Source organism: Corvus brachyrhynchos, unplaced genomic scaffold (genome assembly GCF_000691975.1).
Source record: "Corvus brachyrhynchos isolate BGI_N302 unplaced genomic scaffold, ASM69197v1 scaffold283, whole genome shotgun sequence".
Lineage (NCBI taxonomy): Eukaryota > Metazoa > Chordata > Aves > Passeriformes > Corvidae > Corvus > Corvus brachyrhynchos.
The window spans coordinates 2,468,886-2,487,920 of NW_008237409.1; the positions used below are offsets into that span (position 1 = coordinate 2,468,886).

A 19,035-nucleotide genomic window follows, 5' to 3' on the forward strand; every position below is an offset into this window, starting at 1 on the left:
AGAATGCACAGGACTATCATGGCTTACGACGACTTCTCAGATGATTTCCAAATGTTTCATTACTACAGAGTATGGGATACAATTTCTGATCCAGATGCTTAAAAGAACAAATCTAACAAAGAAACTTAATCTGAGCTAGACTTGGCAAATTTTCCAGAAAAAAAAAAAAAAAAGTAGAATGATGTTTTGGAAGCTGCTCAAACAAAAGCCAAAATGGAAATATGCCTCTTTCAACCATACCCTGGGCTGCTGTTAAAAATAAGAGGGACACTTAGAGTTTCCACAAGTGTGAACTGCAGCTGAGGTTTATAAAATAGAAAACTTCGATGTCAAAACTGCCCAGGAACAGTTCTTTACTTTTATCTTAAGCTAAAGCCACCATTCTCTACACTGTATTAACAACAAAAAAAAAAAGATATACAAGAGGTCTTGCATATACATGGAAGATTCCGGATCAATTAGAAGGAAAACATCCATTTAAAAGAATTATTATTATTTAAAAATAACCCCCAGAAGCATGTAGATGGCACAAGAGTGACACAGTCCCCTACTCAGTAATAATGCAGACTATATAAACTTTAACCTGAGCATTTCAGAGCACCTAATGAGCACAGGCTAAACTTACAGAGAAGATTTTTTTCACCTCTATACTGAGAAACTGTAGGACAGAAAGCTCAAATCTGGTTGGAGTCACGTAGGATTTATGTGAATTCAAATGTGCTGAGGTATTGGTATTGCTTTATCTGATAGCCTTTTTCCTCCCCTGAAGAAAGACAAGGCTAAATCTTTGTACAGCCACACATCTCTCTATAAACACCAGGAAAATTTCAAATCTTAGCCAATTCTTTTTTATTATTATTATTTCAAGCCATTCAGAGAGGAGAACAAACCAAATTTATGTTTGGCTCCACTTACTTCTGGGAAAGAATTTGGCCAAATGTTTGTATTCCATCAAGAGGAAGAAACGATGAACTTCAACAATAAAAATAACCAATACCATACACAAATTACATATGGAAGAATGGTGGTAATTGTCTGTCTTTTCACCCCCCTACCTTATATTATTGCTGTATGGTTGCAATTTAAGAAGTAGAAAAGTTCCCAAAGTAGAATTCCTACAGTGAACAAGCCAGACATAACTACTACAGGGAGTATCCCTGCATACCACAGGCTGTGGGGAGTTTAATTATGTAAATCTAGAATACCATATTCACGTTATATAAATCAATTTTATTCTAATTTCCTAGCAAGGAGGAAAGGCTCACAGAACCCAGAGGTATCAGAGTTAGAAAACATCTGCAACAAATCTAATTCATTTATTTTTCTACAGCCACTTGGCTCCCAAAGTGTGAAAAATGGCTATCACTTAGTAAAACTGGTGTCCAACTACTTGAAAGCACACTCACTCTGAGAATAAAAGTTAAATTGCAAATGTTCTTACCTTGATTGAGATTTACATTTTATAATAGCACAGAAATTTATAAGAAGGGAGAGTTCAGTATATAAAATTTATGATGAGTTTAGATGCTTTAACTTCACCTCTATTTTAATTACGTAACAAGATACCAAAGTACAATTTAAAAAAAAGACCCTAATACAATCATTAATATAGACATTTAGACTCCTGTCAGTGAATTGTGGAGCTTTTAATTTCCCTGTGCATGACTGCAATGCTGGTTTGAATTCAGCCCCACAATGGCCAAGACATTTCCCAGAGTGATAACAAAGAGAGGTTTTGTTACTGGTGCCTGCAACAATAGCTGCTCATTGGAATATAAAACAATTGGAATGTTGAATCTGGAATTTCAGCAGCTGCTACTGGACATTTTCCATAGCTTTGAAGCATCAGCTATCAGTGCACTCATTTTCTGCGTCTTTGCACCCCAGCTCTCATTTTAGTGATAAAAAACATTTGTGGGATTGTACCACGAGTCAGATGCCTGATATAAGCCAGTATAAAAATAATCCCACAAAAATGGCAATATTCCTAATCCAAACCATTCCAGACATGCATTTTGCAAAGGCAGTTTCTCCAGGAGCTGCCCTCGTGGAACAGAGGAACAGCCTGAAGCACAGGGTGAGACAGGAGAACGGAAAAGGCAGAGCCTTTCCAGCTCAGGCTTTCCTTTCAAGCCAGTCTCATCTGCAAAGATACCTGAGTTTATTTAAGCCAAACTTTATTTTTCTCCAGGAAGCAGGTAAAATGACTGCATTTTGCCACTCACAGCTTCAGTGAGCACTGGCCTTGCCTGATGAAAGATCACTTGATTATCAGCATCAGACAGACAATAAATCACAGTGCTGTGACTGTCCCAGCACTTTATTATTAATATACATTGGACCAGCCTTATACCAGCTTTGTTCCTGTATTTTTAAATCTCTCCCTCTCTCTCTAAAGAATATTTAAAGAAATTATTACATATTTTAAAGCAAATTGCAATAGAGTGGAATCAAGTAATTCTGCTAGATTACATCAGGCTTTTTCTGACAGGCATGAGGAGGGAGGTAGGAGATAAAACAACATAAATGAAGCACTAATTAATCTATAAAAAAAACCCCCAAACAACCTACATAAAGTGGCTCTGGAGGCCCAGCCCTGAATTTAAAAAACAATTAGTTTATGACCACCAAGCCCTGCTGTCTCTGCTGTGTGTGGGTTTGCTCAGAGGATTCCGTTTGCAGCAGCCCCATAGACAGAGCTGCTGCCACAGGTGCTTTATTTCAGACAAGTCTATTCTAGCAGGGCAGGCCTAAAGTGAAACAGGCACAAGATTATAGACCCAGTAGCACATCTAAATAGAAAATATCTGTCTGTCAGCACCAGTGATAAAAACCATCCTGGTAAAAGTTTTGTATCAGATGCTGAGGATAAACCTACAATACTTAGGGGAAGTTACACATCTCATGCATACCCCAGACAAAGGAAAAATAAATTTCCAGGTGGGAAAGATAAGATGTTTTTACATTTCCTTCAAGAGAAGGAAAATTCATGTCTTAAAAAATAAGGGATCAAAAGCACTGGTAACTGCAAGACAGAATTCAAAGGTTGACATGTATTTCTTACTCAGCAGGATTCAGTTTCACTTAAATATAGCCCTCAAGGAATTAAAGAATAAAATATTCAGTCCCTGACACCTAGAGCTCTCAGCCTTCCCAGAGAACAGGGCAATCATGGCTGTGAAGATAAATACATGGCAGATTTTGCAAACACACATAGAGACATTTACTGAAACACTGCTTAGCTTCTTCCCAGAGTTACAGATCCATTTTCTCTTCTTTAATAAGGCTTCAGCAAACAGTATTCCCAGAGAGTTGAAAACAGCACTGATCCCAGTGAGGATCTCCTTATGGAAACAGGAGGAACAAACACTGTGGCTGAGTGAAAAGAACTATATTCAGTGTCCAGCACAAGGAAAGCAATTCAGACAGATAATTCCTGGGAGACAAATGATTCTGGCACCAGCAGAAAGAAGCAACACGAAAAACCTTTTCCAAGGTCATCTCTTGATGCACACCATCAGAAGGGGAAAGCCAGACTCATGGAAAATATTTAATCCATTGACACAAACTTAGGTGAGTTCCAATATTCCCTGGCCATCAGAACATCACCTCCTGGAAATTCTCAAAAGGCAAGTGCTCAAGAGTTGATGTGTGGGCCGTAGCCCTTCATACAAAATACAATCACACACTGAAAAACATAATTTGATTTAAATTAATCAATTAAAATTGGTAACTAAACAGATCAGTTAAACTCAAAGTAGCAGGGAAAGACAAAATGCAGAGCAGAAAAAGAACAGGAAAATTGTGAAGGAAAAGGAAAATTGTCCAAAAGAAATGTGACAATTTCAGTGTCAAACACCATGGACAAGAGTCCTTTGCAGCAGATTTGACAATTGGCTGCAATGCTTGAGCACTGTTTTAGAGCGTTTATATGCACTGGTGTTCTATTAGAGACAAACATCAGCGTGCAATACTGTCACTGATGTTCAGAAAGAAAATGATGATTATGGTTGCAGAACCTGTACATTAATAGCACAGCTGAGCCTGTTCATAGCAATATATTCATTTCAAACAACGCCAGTAAATACTTATTTCTGCAACTATTTTCAATTTTTATCTGTCAAGTGATTAATCAATATCCATGTGCCCAACAATGAACAGTGCAGTAAAGAGAATTTGGTTTCCAGAGAACAATTTCTTTTTGATTTTTTGGAAGTGTAATATAGGTCTGTGCTTCATAAATACTCAGTAATGATCTACAATCTATGTGTGAAATGTTTAAAGAATATTTTACAGCTCACATGCTTCATTTATTTTAACTTATATTGTATGAAGCCACCACCACATTTAACTGGTGGTATCAGCTGACATAAGCAACTATTCAACATCAACCAAATGCAGTCAGACACTAAAATTATTTAATGTAACTAATGTCAGATGAATGTTATTATCCTCCTAACCTTCCAAGATATCTATTTCAGTGCTCATATATAATAAATAATTACCAGTCACAAATACTTTGCTTCAGAAAAAGCCACTCTTCATTTAGTTTAGATTGTCAACAAAAGCAACGTTAGGAAAACCCAAGCTGATGTAATGGTTTTCATGGCATCTTTTCAACAACAAAGCCTGGATCCAAGATCTGACCACTCACAATTTCTAAACCAGATTATAAAGCTAAATCCATGCAAACCCTTAATGGATCAGGATTTTATTTCGAGTGCTGCAAAAACTTCAGTTGTGGCCAAGTCTTATCAGCTACGGTGGCAGCCAGATTACAGGAGATGTGCCATGGATAAGTATGAGGCACTCCCAGCTTAAACCAATTACACACTTAGCACAAAGTTGTCAAACTAGAGACCAATGCCAAATCCTGACATGTAATTTCTGTAATGCTTACAAATTTTAAGGAGAATTATGCTGAATGCAGAGCCTGTAGGAAGTGCAAAATAGAGCTGGGAAAATGTATGGTGGAAAGAGCAGTGTTTGGAAACCCAGATGATTTCAGTGGAGTGTAAATGAGGGATCCACACTAACTCAAGCTTTACCACTGCAAAATCTGCTGGAGTCCACGGTTCAAACTCCCCTGCATCTATTCACGGGCAGACAGATCTATTAAATTATTTGCCAGCTGGGAGCAATTTCTTTTACAATAAGCAGCGGAGTGAGAGGTAACTACAAAGCAATCCATAGCTGTCCTAATTACTCCTTACAGGCAGGAAAATGTGTGATAAAATGCATGTTTTGTGATTCCCTTCCCCTTTACTTGCTTCAGCACTGTTAACCTGTAGCTTCTGACAGCCTTCTACAGTGCTCTTAAACCTGGTGAAAAACCCTGAGACAGACAATCACTGTACAATTTAAGGCTCATAATTAGCAATTATTTCATGCACACTTCACAATAATAATCTGTTACGTACTAAGGGGAAAGAAACATTAATGAGCTACTTCAGGAGCCGCTCTGTGTACTGTGTTTGCATAATAATGAGGCCCAATCTGCTGGAAAACACATAAAGGACAAATTAATAAGGTCGTCATTTTTGTCTAATGATGCTTAATACAGTTTGAGCAATCTGCTCGAGACAAAAGACGGGCACTCAGACATAGCCGATTATGCATTCGCGTGGCAGCTGAAATCTTTATTAAACAGAATGATGAATCTGATTAACATGTGATAACAAATATACAGTCTGGGAGCAGGGCCCTGGCACCTCCCGCCAGCTCCGCTCCGGCCCCTCCGAGGCTTTACTCAGATTGAGGTCAGACTGGAATTCCCGATAGGCGCATTAAGATAAAAGTTTGCCAAATGTGGTAACGTGATGAACAAAACAATATCCTGTTATATAAAAGCTACTGTCTCAACAGCTGACTGTCTAATCAGTGATAGCAACAACTCCTTAATAAGTTTAAAATTTTAATTGTGGGTTTCGTTCGCCTTTTAACATATGAAGGACGATTTAGTACATTAGCTAAGCTACATCTTAAAGCACCCCTACATTTACGCTACCTAAATATTCTCTCTAATTCCAAAGTACTGCCTTCTATTCCTTCACAAACACAACTATATTCCCAAACAGGAATGTACAATTATTTAGGGCATTTTAAGCAATAATAAAAAAAAGTAATAATTTATATGCCACTGATTTCACGTTAATGAAGGTTTCTAGGTCAATGGGGAACACATGATGCGACTGAATTTGTCAAAATGTAGCAGTAAATTAAAAAATCTGATTTTCAATAGAAATAATTGATAAAAAAGGAGGTTAAAAAAATGTACAAGATGCAATTTGTTAATCCCACCTTAAATTTAAGTCATGAAAATACAGCATTGCCTCTTTAAACAGCGACCAAATCTAAGAGTAAATAACAGCTCTTAAATCCAGGGATTCTATTTTAAGCTTGCTTTGCTGGAGCAATGTGATTTCCATTAAATGAACAATTCCTTGCCTTCCAGAACCAACTGTACTTGATTTATAGTCAGCACATGACACGAAGTAATTTAAGATGACACACAATACCTCATGACAATGTACATGATTTAACACAGGGTGGGCAGCAGTAGAAACTATAATGTTGATTTTATCTCCACAAATATATTGCTCAGCAACAGCAGGAGCTTGGATTCAAGAGTATAGAACTGGGAGCTAAGACTGACTGAATCACAGCTTCTTCACTTTAATGCATCTGTGTTTGCTCTGGTAAATAATAGCACATAATAAATAATCATTTTCAACTCCTTGGACTTGATCTGTGTGCCTTCATTTACATGAATATATTCCCAATTACAAGACAACAACAGCCAGTGGATCTAAAGCAAGGAGGTGATAAAATTAAAGCTGTATTTACCTCTACCATCATTCATCCCCAGTCCATCCTACCTTGCTAAATAAATGACATTATTTTCACACACAAAATCTACCCCTAAGACATGGTTAGCTCCAAGGAGAGATGCCAGCTCTGACAATGGTTTCCCAGCTCATTGGAAGATGATGGGATATTTTTTTTACCCCCAAGCCTCTCCCGAAACAAAGACAGGCATTAGGAGATTAGATGTGTCTCTACCAAAGCCATGAGATCTCAGAATGACTCTCCAAAGCCAGATATGGGGGGGTTTAGCCTCTTGCAGGCCTACAAGGTTCCAAGGTTTCTTTCTAGGGGGTACAGAAAGAATATAAGGGAAGAATGGGAAAGGAGGAGACTCATTCAAAAAACCTGCAAGATTAAACAGTGTCCTTTTAGCTAAAAACCCCAGAAGTTCAATCTACAGGTGGGCTGAGAACAAAACACTGCTTTTACATTTTTAAGCTAAACTCAGCTGATCCCATATTTACACCTGATGGAAGAGCCAGAAAAAGACAGTTCAGAAGATAAAAAACCAACTCATTATACCTCAGAGGATCCCTTTATTTCATACTCTGCCAGTATAAATTCCCTCAATGTAACATTTCATTCTGTTTGATACAAAATGAATGCTAGAAATGCCATGAAACCTTTGTGGTGGTGTTTGAAATCCCAACATTCATGGCAAATGATGCTTCACAAACCTTGTCCCATCACCACACTGTCATCCACTGCATTTCAAACAGCTTGAACAGTTGAAAATGACACACAGGCCAAAACATCAGGATCATATTCAGCTCTTGGCAAAGTTTTAGTCTCGGAAATCTCTCATTGAATTCAACTCTATTTATATCCGAGGAATAAATGAAGGAAAATGCAGGGAAGGCAGAGGTGCCCTGGGCTTATCTGCATGGCTCACTCTGGATGGAGCCTCACCCTCCACTTCTAAGAGTACAGGAAAAATACAGAGTTTTCTCATCTAGATTTCAACGGGTCCTATTGAGAATTCGGTTTGCTCCCACTGAAATACAATACTTACAAATAAATTTCTTCCTGTTGACTCCATTAAACCGTGTCCATGTTCATCCTTCAGGGGCTGATTAACTTCTTTTTTTAGTGCCAAAACTAACATAAAACTACATGTCTGAAAATTCAAGTCTACAGCACTTGTGTAAATATGTTTTGTTCTGGTTTTCCTTTCATGTAAGACATGGATGGTTGCTATTTTCCTATCCCTTTTCAGATGTAATACTACAGACATTGCAACAAATTAGGTATAGACAGTTCCAAATATATTCAGTGACCTGAACTCAGTTCTTCACTATCATTTAAAATCTCTGTGGTAGAAATTAGATAAATCATGTAAAATTGATCTAGTAAATATTCATTCTACCTTTTACAAAAATAGTATTTTAATATTTCCTGTACAAATCATTCCATGAGCATTTTATTATACAAAACAAACCAATCTGACTTACCCAGGACTGCACTTTATTTCTGAAATGAGTAACCTCAGCTCCTATCAAAGGACATGGAGAAATGGACTGAAGGACACAGCTCCTGCACTGCAAGTAACTTGTCAGAGAAGATTCCTTCTCATTCCAAATAGCATTTAAAGATAAACTGTCATTCGAGTCTTTCAAAGAGAATGAAAAAGTGATTTATATAGGCATCAAGAGAGATTTTTAAAAGATATAAAGGAACAAGTTGCATTTCACATTTCAAAATGTCAGAAAGATGGCAAAGAATGCTCATTAATTCCTTCCAAAAATGAGTCCTTGTGGCAAAAATCTCATCTCATTAACTGTGCCACCCTAACACCACTGGATGGGAAAGGAATTGCCCACATATGAAATAAAATGAGTACTTTATATTTGATCTCTGCCACCTGAAGGACCAAAGGGTTCCACATTCCATGGGCTGACACCTGGAATGATTTCCCATCAAACACAGCACTTCTGCTTTAACCACAGGGCACATGTGGCCAATTCAAGGACTTTAACTTGTAAGAAATGGAAAGAATTCTGTTCTCATTATCCTTTTCTTTTATTGTTCAACAGGATCATATGAAAGGACCCAACAAATGTGGGAGTGGAGGGGACACTGGAGTTCACCTTCAGTGTCTGGTTAAATATGCAGAGCCCACAGAGCTTTGAGGAAGGAAAAATCTCACCATGAGCTTCCCAAAAGGTCCAAGGGAGGGGTGTCAGTGTTGTGAGTGGTATTTCATTTACAGCAAAAGGGTTTGACAAATGTTAGCTGGTATTTATCAGTAAGAATTTACCTTTCACTGGCATCTGATAAATCTTCAAAGTTTCTTTAACGTGACCAAGACTTGCAGCATCTGAGATGACCAGTATGACATTATCATCTTCTGAAATGGCATCTAGTTTACACATACAATTCTTAATGGGTTCTTTACTTCTTACATTGGCATTTCTGAAGAGTTTCCAGATTATTTTCAGCTCACTATTACTGTAGCAAGCTTTTCTCAAAATTCCTATAATTTAAAAAGTGGGGTGTAAGACTTATATACACACATGGTTTTGAATACAGTACTGTTCAACCATGCTGCAAACTTTCCACATTTACAAGATGGTAATTTAGGCCCTGATCCAATACCCACTGCAGGCAGTGAAAAGACTTCTATTGCTGTAAATGGCCCTTGGAAGAAGGCCTTATTTAAAATTTTTAATGTGTCCAAAATTTACTTTTCAACAGATAATTTTCCCCTTGTTATTAGTCCCAAATCAACCAGTGAGCTTGAATCCACTTTGAATAAAGCCATTTATTTTTCATTTTCAGATTTTTTAACCTTCCTCAATCAACTGGCATCTGAGATTCAGTTTAAACAACATAAAACTTCTTGCTGACAACAGACACCCTGGTAAGTGTAGACATTCCTGTACCTCAGAATGCTTTTACTGAACACAGGGGTTCCATTTCACAAGTTCTGCACCAGAGATATGATGATACTGATAAGTTAAGGGAGAGAATAAAAGGTTCCTGATGAGATTACCCAAATCTTAAAGGTTCTTTAGGGAAAACAGGGAAGCAAGAAGTGGCCTCCATGACCTGGGCCTGCCTTTATCCAATGTGGACTTTTCTAACTGGCCTGATTTTAATAGGTCCAGAATATGGAATATCTCCCACTACTCCTCAGACATGGGTTTGGTTTGCTGAAGAGATTTGTCCTTTCTTGGTTTCATCATATCCAGAAGACTGTTTAAGCACGAAGCAGCTCTAATTGTTTCTGCATGTAACTGATGAGAATATCTTGTAATTACATCATTATCACACACGGCCCAGTGGCCTGAAGATGAAGCTTATTTTAAAAAATAGCAGAGTTGCTGTTACTTTTATCAGCCTTTAGACCTTCCCAAATTAAAGTGTCTCACAAAACCACAAAGAATTCCAAAAGCAGCTCGTCCTCACTTTGTTCAATGTGCCAACCACAGACTAAAAACCAAATTCATACAAGGTAGGTAACACATTAAAGAATAGGAGTGCAATCATTTGGCTTTTTGATACTTCCATGCAAACATGCACTGCATTCACTGAATTACTGTGCCAAGATATTCCCCAACTTCTCACAGCAACTGGTAGCAAATTAACACCTAATCCTGAGAAGGAACAAACCCCAATGAATGGGCCACTATGCTCCACATAATTCCTTCCTGCCTTCCATAATGGCAGGAGAAGCTGCCTCCAGTTAAGTCCCAAATATCAGATGCCCCTTGTAGCTCCAGACGGGTCAGTGTGGCAGGACTACCGAATCAACAAAACTGCCAGAAAAAATAACTTCTTTTAAATTCTCTCGCCCTCAGAAGACTTTCTGCAGGTCTCTGGTGCATTCCTGATAACTCATTTATCCAGTGGAGAAATGAACCAATTATTCTAAAATATCCCTCCAGTATCCAAAGCTGGGAAAGTAAAAGGGTGGATCAGAAATCCCATCCTTCCCAATGAAACAACTGTTCTTACCCTGTGCTTTGGGCAGGATTTCAGCTCCACAGACAACACAATAAAGTCCTTTCCTGCAAGGCTGGTTGTGTGTTTCCTTCTAACAAAGCAATGCACAAATGCATGTAAATACTGGTTTGCATACTCTAACTGTGCAGATTGGAACATTTAAATATAAATAAAATTAAATCTATTAAAATCGCTTCAGAGAAATACAGCACTTGAAATACTCAAAGGAATCTGGTCAATGTTTATCATTTGTATTAGTTAATAATTCAATATACAACATGCTAAAAATGCTTAACCTCACTTAAATAGAAACACTGTCATATAAAATATGAGGTATTTTATGGCCTAGAACACTGCAGGCTATCAATTTGTTGGGAATTTTGCAAAGGAGTCTGGGATGATTGGTGCCTGTTTCCCAGGAGAAACAAAGGTATCTGTTGAGCGTGTAAATCAGAGATCCGCAGATCAGGAAGAAACTATTTCATTGTATTATTTCACTTGAAAAATTAAATGATAAATCATTCTTAATTCCCTTGCACCTTAACATTCAGCAGCCACTCAGAACAGGTACTTTAACCCATGGATGTGGTACCTTTCTCTCTTGGGAGGAGCCACTTTGCCTAAGGGCAGCTTTCCTTCTCCTGCATCTCCTCTGAACTTTCAATCCTTGAATAAATTCAAGATTTTGTTATTATTTTAGGCAACAGAGATTATAGTGAGCAATTATATCAAAGTAGGAAAAGAATTTTCAATATTTTGGCCTTGATAGATGTGATAAATCCAAATAAATAACTCCAGGAAATTTGGTATATTGACCACGTTTTGCAGGCTGGGCAGCATTTAATTCTGAGAATCACCATAAATATATTAACTATAAAGGATATTCTTACGTCTAACATATCAAATAACACAGTTATTAAAGAGAAAGATAAATTACGAACGAATCTGCACCAAAAGAAACAGTCCACCCCTTACCTTCCATACCCAGCAGAACACAAAGGGGTTTTATCCACCTGTTGATTTGAGTTTTTAGAGGATAGAAATTTTTTCAAGGAAACACGGTATCAAGTGATGTTTCAATACATCTTTTTAAAATAATGGTTCATTTGGTACAAAATGTAGGTGTTAGATGAGTGTGGTTTGACACAGAGCAGGCCTTGCCTTAAAGGATTTCTGATCAAAGGAAGAGGCACCACAAGATCAAGAAAGGAACAATCTGCTCCAGATAAGAAAAAGTAGATGGATTTTCTTCTTTTTTTTTTTTTTTTTTGAGTGTTATGGATTTAAAGACAGACAATCTTCTGAAAGACAAATAAGAGGCTGTGGCTGTGGGCCACTGGATGAGCAGACAAGTCACAAAGCTTAAGTGATTTCTGTTATCTATTTAGATACACAAAATGCAAAAAGTGGTTTGGTGCAGAAGATTTGCTTTAGGAAAACTGAGGATCAAGCCAATGCAGTCTGGGAAATGTGGCTGCAAAGCACCTGCCACAGCTGCCAGGACAGCTCTAGAGGCCAGTAACCAACAGTAACTTCATCATTATTTAAATAGAAATGAAGAATATTTATCCTTAGACATGGTCAGATGTTTTCAATACTGGAATTTCTGCCATCCCAACTAAACCAAAGCCATCAGTAAAATCCAGGAAACCTAAACCAAGGAAACTTGATCATCAATATTGCAAAAATGGAACCAAATGCCTCATGCCAAATACTGCCAATTAAAGAAATGCACGTGTTCTTGCCATTCTTGCAAACAGTGCCCAATTTCATAAAGGTGCATTTATTGTGTAAAGAAAGGGCACAATTTAAATCCTATTGATATGAGCACGTTCACAACTCTGTAGAGATGGGTTCAAAATGTTATTTAGATGAATTTCTGTGGAAAATAACCAGTTAATAACTGCATTTCTACTCTCAGACAAAAAATATCAATACCTATGAGCCAATCTTTAGATTGCAAAAATCCTGCATCTTCATATTAATCTAGGATGGCAATGAACAATCTTTTCTTGAGATGTCAATATGTTTTATTACAGAAAAATCCTGGCTGTTTTCATTGCAGTAAATGAAAGAAATACTTAAAACACTTCAAAAAAAAATAGACTGGGCAAGATTCAAAGACCTTTGTGTACAATTTACATTTTATATGTTACATGTAAAATGTGCTCATAGGACACAGAAATAATAACAGGTTTTGACACAAATAAACACAGAATCCAACCAACAGAAATTAGATCCTCTCATAAAAGGAAAACGTAAAGAAACCTCAAGTTTTTCTCTGAAGAAGCCTCTCATCCTCAACAAATATCAAAATGTGCACAGCTCCTGCTGGACATTTTGACGTAAGAAATTGGAATAAATCAAAGTACTGAAGAATATACCTGTTTTGGTATTTAGGCTCAATCTATCTATTACTTGATCTGCAAAGATATTGTTTTATATGTTTTATTTAAAAAGAATGTTAACAAGTACAGAAACCCATCATTTGGTTAAATGGGTGTTTTGCTTTCTGAGGAAAACCACAATTATTTGACTGTATTTAATGGTGGATTAATTAAATCCATAATGGACAAACCAATAATTCCAAGTCAGATCCTACTTGGGTTTCCATTTAGAATTTCCAGGCATGATATCCTTTAGCCATGAAGTCAGGATGAAGAATCTTCATTGTATCTCTAGAAAACTGCACATTGCAAAACTCTCCCAGGGAAAACCCAAAAAATATAATGAGAAATGGAACCTGAGGGTAGCTTCTGATCCATGAGGACAAGGAAGCTGTAGCTACCCTGTGGTGTTTTAAGGGCTGCTCACCATGATTCCCACAGAAATTGTCACCTGGTGCCACTATTGCCCAGCAGAAAGGATGACACACCTTTATTTCGGGATCTGGAAAGGCTGATTTTCCTTTTAGGGGTGTCCATCCCCTGAGATCCTCCCTGATCTGCTTCTGCTGCACCAGCCACCTCTACAGCATCAACTGCACTGTCCCTGCTCCTCTCATTTTCCATAATTCCATGGGGACTTCTCCTGCCAGCCTCAGTTTTTTCAGTCACGTTCAGTGTTTCTGCGGCGTTGATGGCAAAAAGATCAGCAGGGACTGTGGAGTTCCCACATTCCACCCAATTCCCAACAGCACAGCAGGCTGGAAGGTGGGATTCAATTCTCTGTTCCTCTGGTTCTGCATCATCATAGAGTTCTGGGGTGAAGTAAATGCTCTCATCCTCATCCTCAGCCACATTTAATGCTGAAGGCTCAGCTCTCCCTGCTGCTGAAGGGAAATCCCTGCAGGGCTCAGCTGGAAGCTGGAGTTTATCAGGATGTCCTTCAGCAGCTGGAGCCTCAGCATTTTGAACTGAAAAATTAGTTGTTTCCAAACATGATTCTGGTCCGCTTGGTTTATGTTCTGCAATTAATGATGATTGGCATTGATTTAAATTATCACTAAGGTCACTAGGCCAATTCACATGCTCCTGTCTGCTGCTCACTGTGGCCCTGCAGTTCTTGGCCACAGGAGTTGAAGTCAGTGGTTTAGAGCAGCAATTCTCTTCCACAATATCAGCACTAGTCCATCCATTCATTTTTTCTGTCTCCATTTTAATTGCTGGCATTTTGGGGGAGGAGTCCATATGTTTCCTTCTTTGTTCTACATGGTGAGAATGGCTCTCTACATCAACTTTTTGGTCACCTGGGAAAAATCACAAAACAAATGAATTATATCTGATTTACAGCACGTTTAGCACATCAAAATCACCACTGTTTTAGGTTTACGGTGATTTTATAATACTCATTAAAAACAATAATACAAACAAAAGCCCAGAGGTTACAACTATCCTTGCACATGAATTGTCTTAATTAAATGAATAGATTAACAGGCATATAAAGGTAGAGTATGACTGGATTTGAAATCTATAATATTTTATTATTGTGCTATTATCTTATTCACCTCTTTCTTGATTGAAATGAAATCGTAAGCTTTCCTAAAATTTAGGGATGGATTTTACTTGTGAAGCTGGAGCTAGAGGAGATCACGTGGAAGGTGTCTCACAGCAATGTCTAAACAAGAGATGTAGCTTGAACCAGGGCACTCAACTTGCAATAACGCTAATCTTGATGTGTTTCAAATATATTTTAAATTATATTCATAGTGTTCAATGGAAAAGGAAATTAAAATGAAAACATTTTTGATTGTACTATAAACTTATCAAACATTATTGTTTTCAGACAACCAGATGGAACGAGAATTAATTTCAGTCTGTTGAGCACAACTCATCCACATTTGTGAATAATTATCATTTTCCACTATAGCACTTCTGTAATTTTAAAAAACATTTGTTTCTTCCACAAAAGATGGAACTCCACATTTGAAATTGCCAATGGAAATGAACATACTTTGTTTCACTGTTGCCGTCCTGCAACTTGGCTGATCTGATGCTGTGGGATGAACTGAGCTGATGGCTGCAGTAAAATGAACTTCTGAGCCCAAATTCTGCCCCTGACTTTTAGCAGGAACATCTGGTGACAGATGAATGGTTGCCTCTTGCTGAGAGCCTTGTGACAGGTCCCTGGAATGGGAAGGGAATTCCCTGCCATGCTCTGAGGAAGCATCCCCAGTCCCCTGGTTTCTGAGGGCAAACGCGTGCAGGGATTCCAGAGCGCTGCCGAAATTCCCATGGTGCTGGATCTGCTGACGGATCCACTTAGATAATCCTAGGGGAAAAAAAAAATCTGACTCCAAAATGACAGCAGCTGTATCAGGTATTTCACATCAGTAAATAGCACCATAGAGTGAAAATATTTTTGTGCAGGTATAGCCTCAAAGATTTCACGAGTTTGCTCATGAAACTACAACAATGCAATTCCTCCTTTCCAGGGCTGGAAATGGCAGTATTCTGATAAGCAACAGTAAAAATATCCTTCTTTTTGTATTAAGAGCCTTTTCCTTTTTCACTAGTCTTTTTGTTAGGGTCAAACTGCTGCCTTGCATAAACATCATTATATTTCTTTGATGCCTGGGTGTTCATTCTGCTTGTTATCATGAATTATTTAAAAGCAACCTTCACAGAGTACAGCTATTTATTATCATATTAACAGGGTCTGATAAAAATTTGAATATAATGAAGCTTTTTACAACTTTGTTTCAGGTTAAGTAACAGTAACTCAGAAAGAATCACAACTGCTCCACGGTTACAATATAATAAAACCTGCTCCTATCAAAAGAATATTTAAAATTCTCAAATACGAGATGTCTTGAGCATAACAGCTTTTTAGATAATGTTGGAGCACACAAGGGTGAAGCAAAAACTGACTTCCTCAGTTTTAGAAAGTGGTTTTGAACCCATTTAAAAATCCGTTCAATATCAATTAAAAACCCCAAAAAAACCCAAACCCACAACAGAGAACTTCATTCTTCTGTGAAGTTTTACTTTTTAGAGAAAGGAATCTTACCAAGTGTTGAACATAGAGATTAATTGTGCTCCTATATGAATTATCTGTGTTTACTCCAATAATTTCAATGTATTTTTAGTACAAACACATCAGAGAAGGAGCTGGACTCAACTGCAGCAGCTGAGCTCCACCTGCTGACTACGCCCAGCATGGGCTGAGTGAGCTCAGCTCTGCCCAGCAAAAAGGGCAGGAACAGAGGTAAGAACTCATTCCCAAGCAGTTTATTTCCTAATTTTTAGTTATTTTTTCAGGCTGCATGCAGCACATGTTTTGTTTTACTTCATCTGCATTTATTTCTACCCAGTATAAAACTATAAACAGAAAACCCTTGTTGTATATTGAATATTCAGCAGTTCAATTTCTGTTCCTTGGTTGTGGTACATTCTGACCCCTCCTACTCACCTGTATTTGTACAATCATATTACTGTAATTCTGAGTTTTCAGTATTCTTCAATATTAGGAAGTTTCCCCAAAAGATTTTACCCCTTACCAGTTATGTATTTAGTGGGGTTATTCCTGAAGCGGTCGTCAACTAAAATAAGAGCCCCCCAGTCATTCCTGTGCCTTATACACCTAAAAGTGAGGGGGGAAAAAAAAAAAAGAGTGTTTATGTAATTAGAGGGCCCACAGCAAAAATCTGTGGGAATTAGGAAACAGGGATTGCAGTAAATCAGCTGGAACATGCAAAATTATACAGGAAGTGCATTTCTACTGTATGCACCAAAAATTGTTATGGATGCCACAGAAGCTTAATTTTCTTTCAACTGATGAATTTACTACATGAAAACAGTTAAATTAAAAAAAAAAAAAGCACACAAATATTCAACAGCCAATCAAACCACATCATTTGTTTTCCACTCATAACTGGGCAGTGTAAATATTACAGACATTCCTGCCAGCTTAGTGGAATGTTCTGGTTTTATCAAAATCCTCCTCATACACCTTCATCCTTCCCCACATCTCAGGTCAGCAAGGGCTTTGGCTCCTGGTTTTATAAGGAATTTGTACTTTTGTGTCAGAATGGAAGTCTATTTTCTCCATTTTAGACCATTCAAATGATAAATTGTACAATAAGCAATTGTCACTAAAACTTGATTTAAATTCAAGCTGATTTCACAGTTATTATTTCACTATTGGTATTCCACAACTGAGCTTTTTCTTAAGAAATTTTAATTAATACTCTTCTATTCCAAAGAGGAATTTAAGAAATCAGACCTGTAACAACAAGAACCCACAATGAGATTTCCTAATGTTTCAATTTCTCTCAGTTTTCTCTCTAAGCCTTCATTTATGTCATCACATTTGCATTAGGACTAATTCAAACAAGAAGAGCTTTCCAGCTGATGTTTCTGTGGCTCTGCATATCTATGACAGAGGCACAGCACCTATGACAGATATGGATGACAGTTCTAATCTTTATTTCTATGATAAATTTTGTTGAAGGAGGATGAATTAATTCTACCCTGTTAATAACATTTGGGAGAATTTTTCCATCTAGGAAAGGGAAGCTATACCACTACTTCTAAATCTGGGAAGAGATCAGTGAGCACAATAATTGAATTGACCTTTTGCAAAGGTCTGAAAAACCCCACTGCTATTTCTCCCCTTCAAAAATACTTGTAGGCTAAATATCAAACAACTGTTCTGAGCCCACTGACAGTGTGAACAATCAGTGTATTGGAAAAGTCCTAAGGATTTTCATTTGCTTTAAAGCTCAAGAACTATTTGTCTCTGCTTATGCTTTTTTCCCCTGTATATCTGGACTATGAGCAATAAAACTTCAACCAAATTGAAGTGGATTCTGAATGTAAAACAAAATCTCTGAATTATAACAATGTTCAAATACTCAACAGGCTGAAAAGCAGGGAGTTGTCAGCACAGAACAGCTCAAGAGACAAAATCTGCAATATGAGGGGTTTGGCCTTATTTATCCCCTTTGTCCTAAAAGTGGGGAATAAATCCTTAAAGATTTCCCCAAAAATACCTTCTACAAATTTATATAGTTTTAGTTATGTTTATCTCACCTTCCCAGGGCTTGGTTAAGAGCTCTGTAAGCTTGAATTTCATACCACTGACTCCCTGATAAAAGGCCTCTTGTACTTTTGTGCTGGTCATTGTACTTCCTCTTCAATTCAACCTAAGAAAGAAAACATAAAATATTGGGTTTATTAATTATGTTGAAAAAGAGATATTCTAAAAGGGGAAAACAAGCAAACATTGATTAAATAAGAGAATATATAAATCTTGCTTTGGTGTTTCAGCTCTGTATTTTGTACACTAACCAATTCTGGCTTCTAAAATTGCTCTTAGCTGTAATCTGCTCCAATAATTTAAATGTATTGACATGAGCACCACACACTCATTTAAATCTGTGCGAGGGGTGGTTGTGCCTTCTCTCAGAGTATATATATATATATTTCTAAATTTGGCCAAACCGGAACACATGAGCACCACACACTCATTTAAATCTGTGCCAGCAAGAGAAGGACAAACTGTTCACACAGGCAAAAAACCCCAAACCATCTGGTGCAGGTAGATGGACTCCAAACCCCATTTTATTGGCCCTTCTGGAAGGAAATGACCCACTGGAGATCTCCATCCTTCCCTTTATCACAAAACTGACTCCTCATCTAGAGCTGGGACCAGACCCTACTTTTCCCAAGTGAGGGTTAAGCAAATACAACTTTTCTTCCTCTACAGAAGCTGAGAAAGCTTTAGAGACAGAGTGGCCTCTCCCAATGACCAGAAGTCAGCAACACCAAACCTAATTCCCAG

The 19,035-nt window shown here is 37.7% G+C and overlaps 2 protein-coding genes across 3 annotated transcripts in view; both read right to left on the minus strand.

Annotated features, from left to right (window-relative positions):
- Nucleotides 1–6,913: 6,913 nt before the first annotated feature.
- Nucleotides 6,914–11,500, minus strand: LOC108445887 (the record flags this gene model as incomplete). The annotated part of the gene is made up of 4 exons (XM_017730881.1): nt 6,914–8,476; nt 9,125–9,340; nt 10,825–10,903; nt 11,405–11,500. Coding segments are annotated over 4 exons (615 nt in total), but the record flags the coding sequence as incomplete, so codon positions are not given.
- Nucleotides 11,501–11,618: 118 nt separating this feature from the next.
- BRIP1 (BRCA1 interacting protein C-terminal helicase 1) overlaps nt 11,619–19,035 on the minus strand; it is a 48,561-nt gene continuing 41,144 nt past the window's right edge. For both annotated transcript variants that reach the window (XM_017730958.1, XM_017730959.1), the window contains exons 16-19: nt 18,285–18,397; nt 16,751–16,833; nt 15,205–15,522; nt 11,619–14,500 (exon numbers count right to left, since the gene is read on the minus strand). In XM_017730958.1, coding sequence (XP_017586447.1) covers nt 13,647–14,500; nt 15,205–15,522; nt 16,751–16,833; nt 18,285–18,397 — 1,368 coding nt within the window. In that variant the 3' untranslated portion in view covers nt 11,619–13,646. The remainder of the gene's footprint in view (nt 14,501–15,204; nt 15,523–16,750; nt 16,834–18,284; nt 18,398–19,035) is intronic.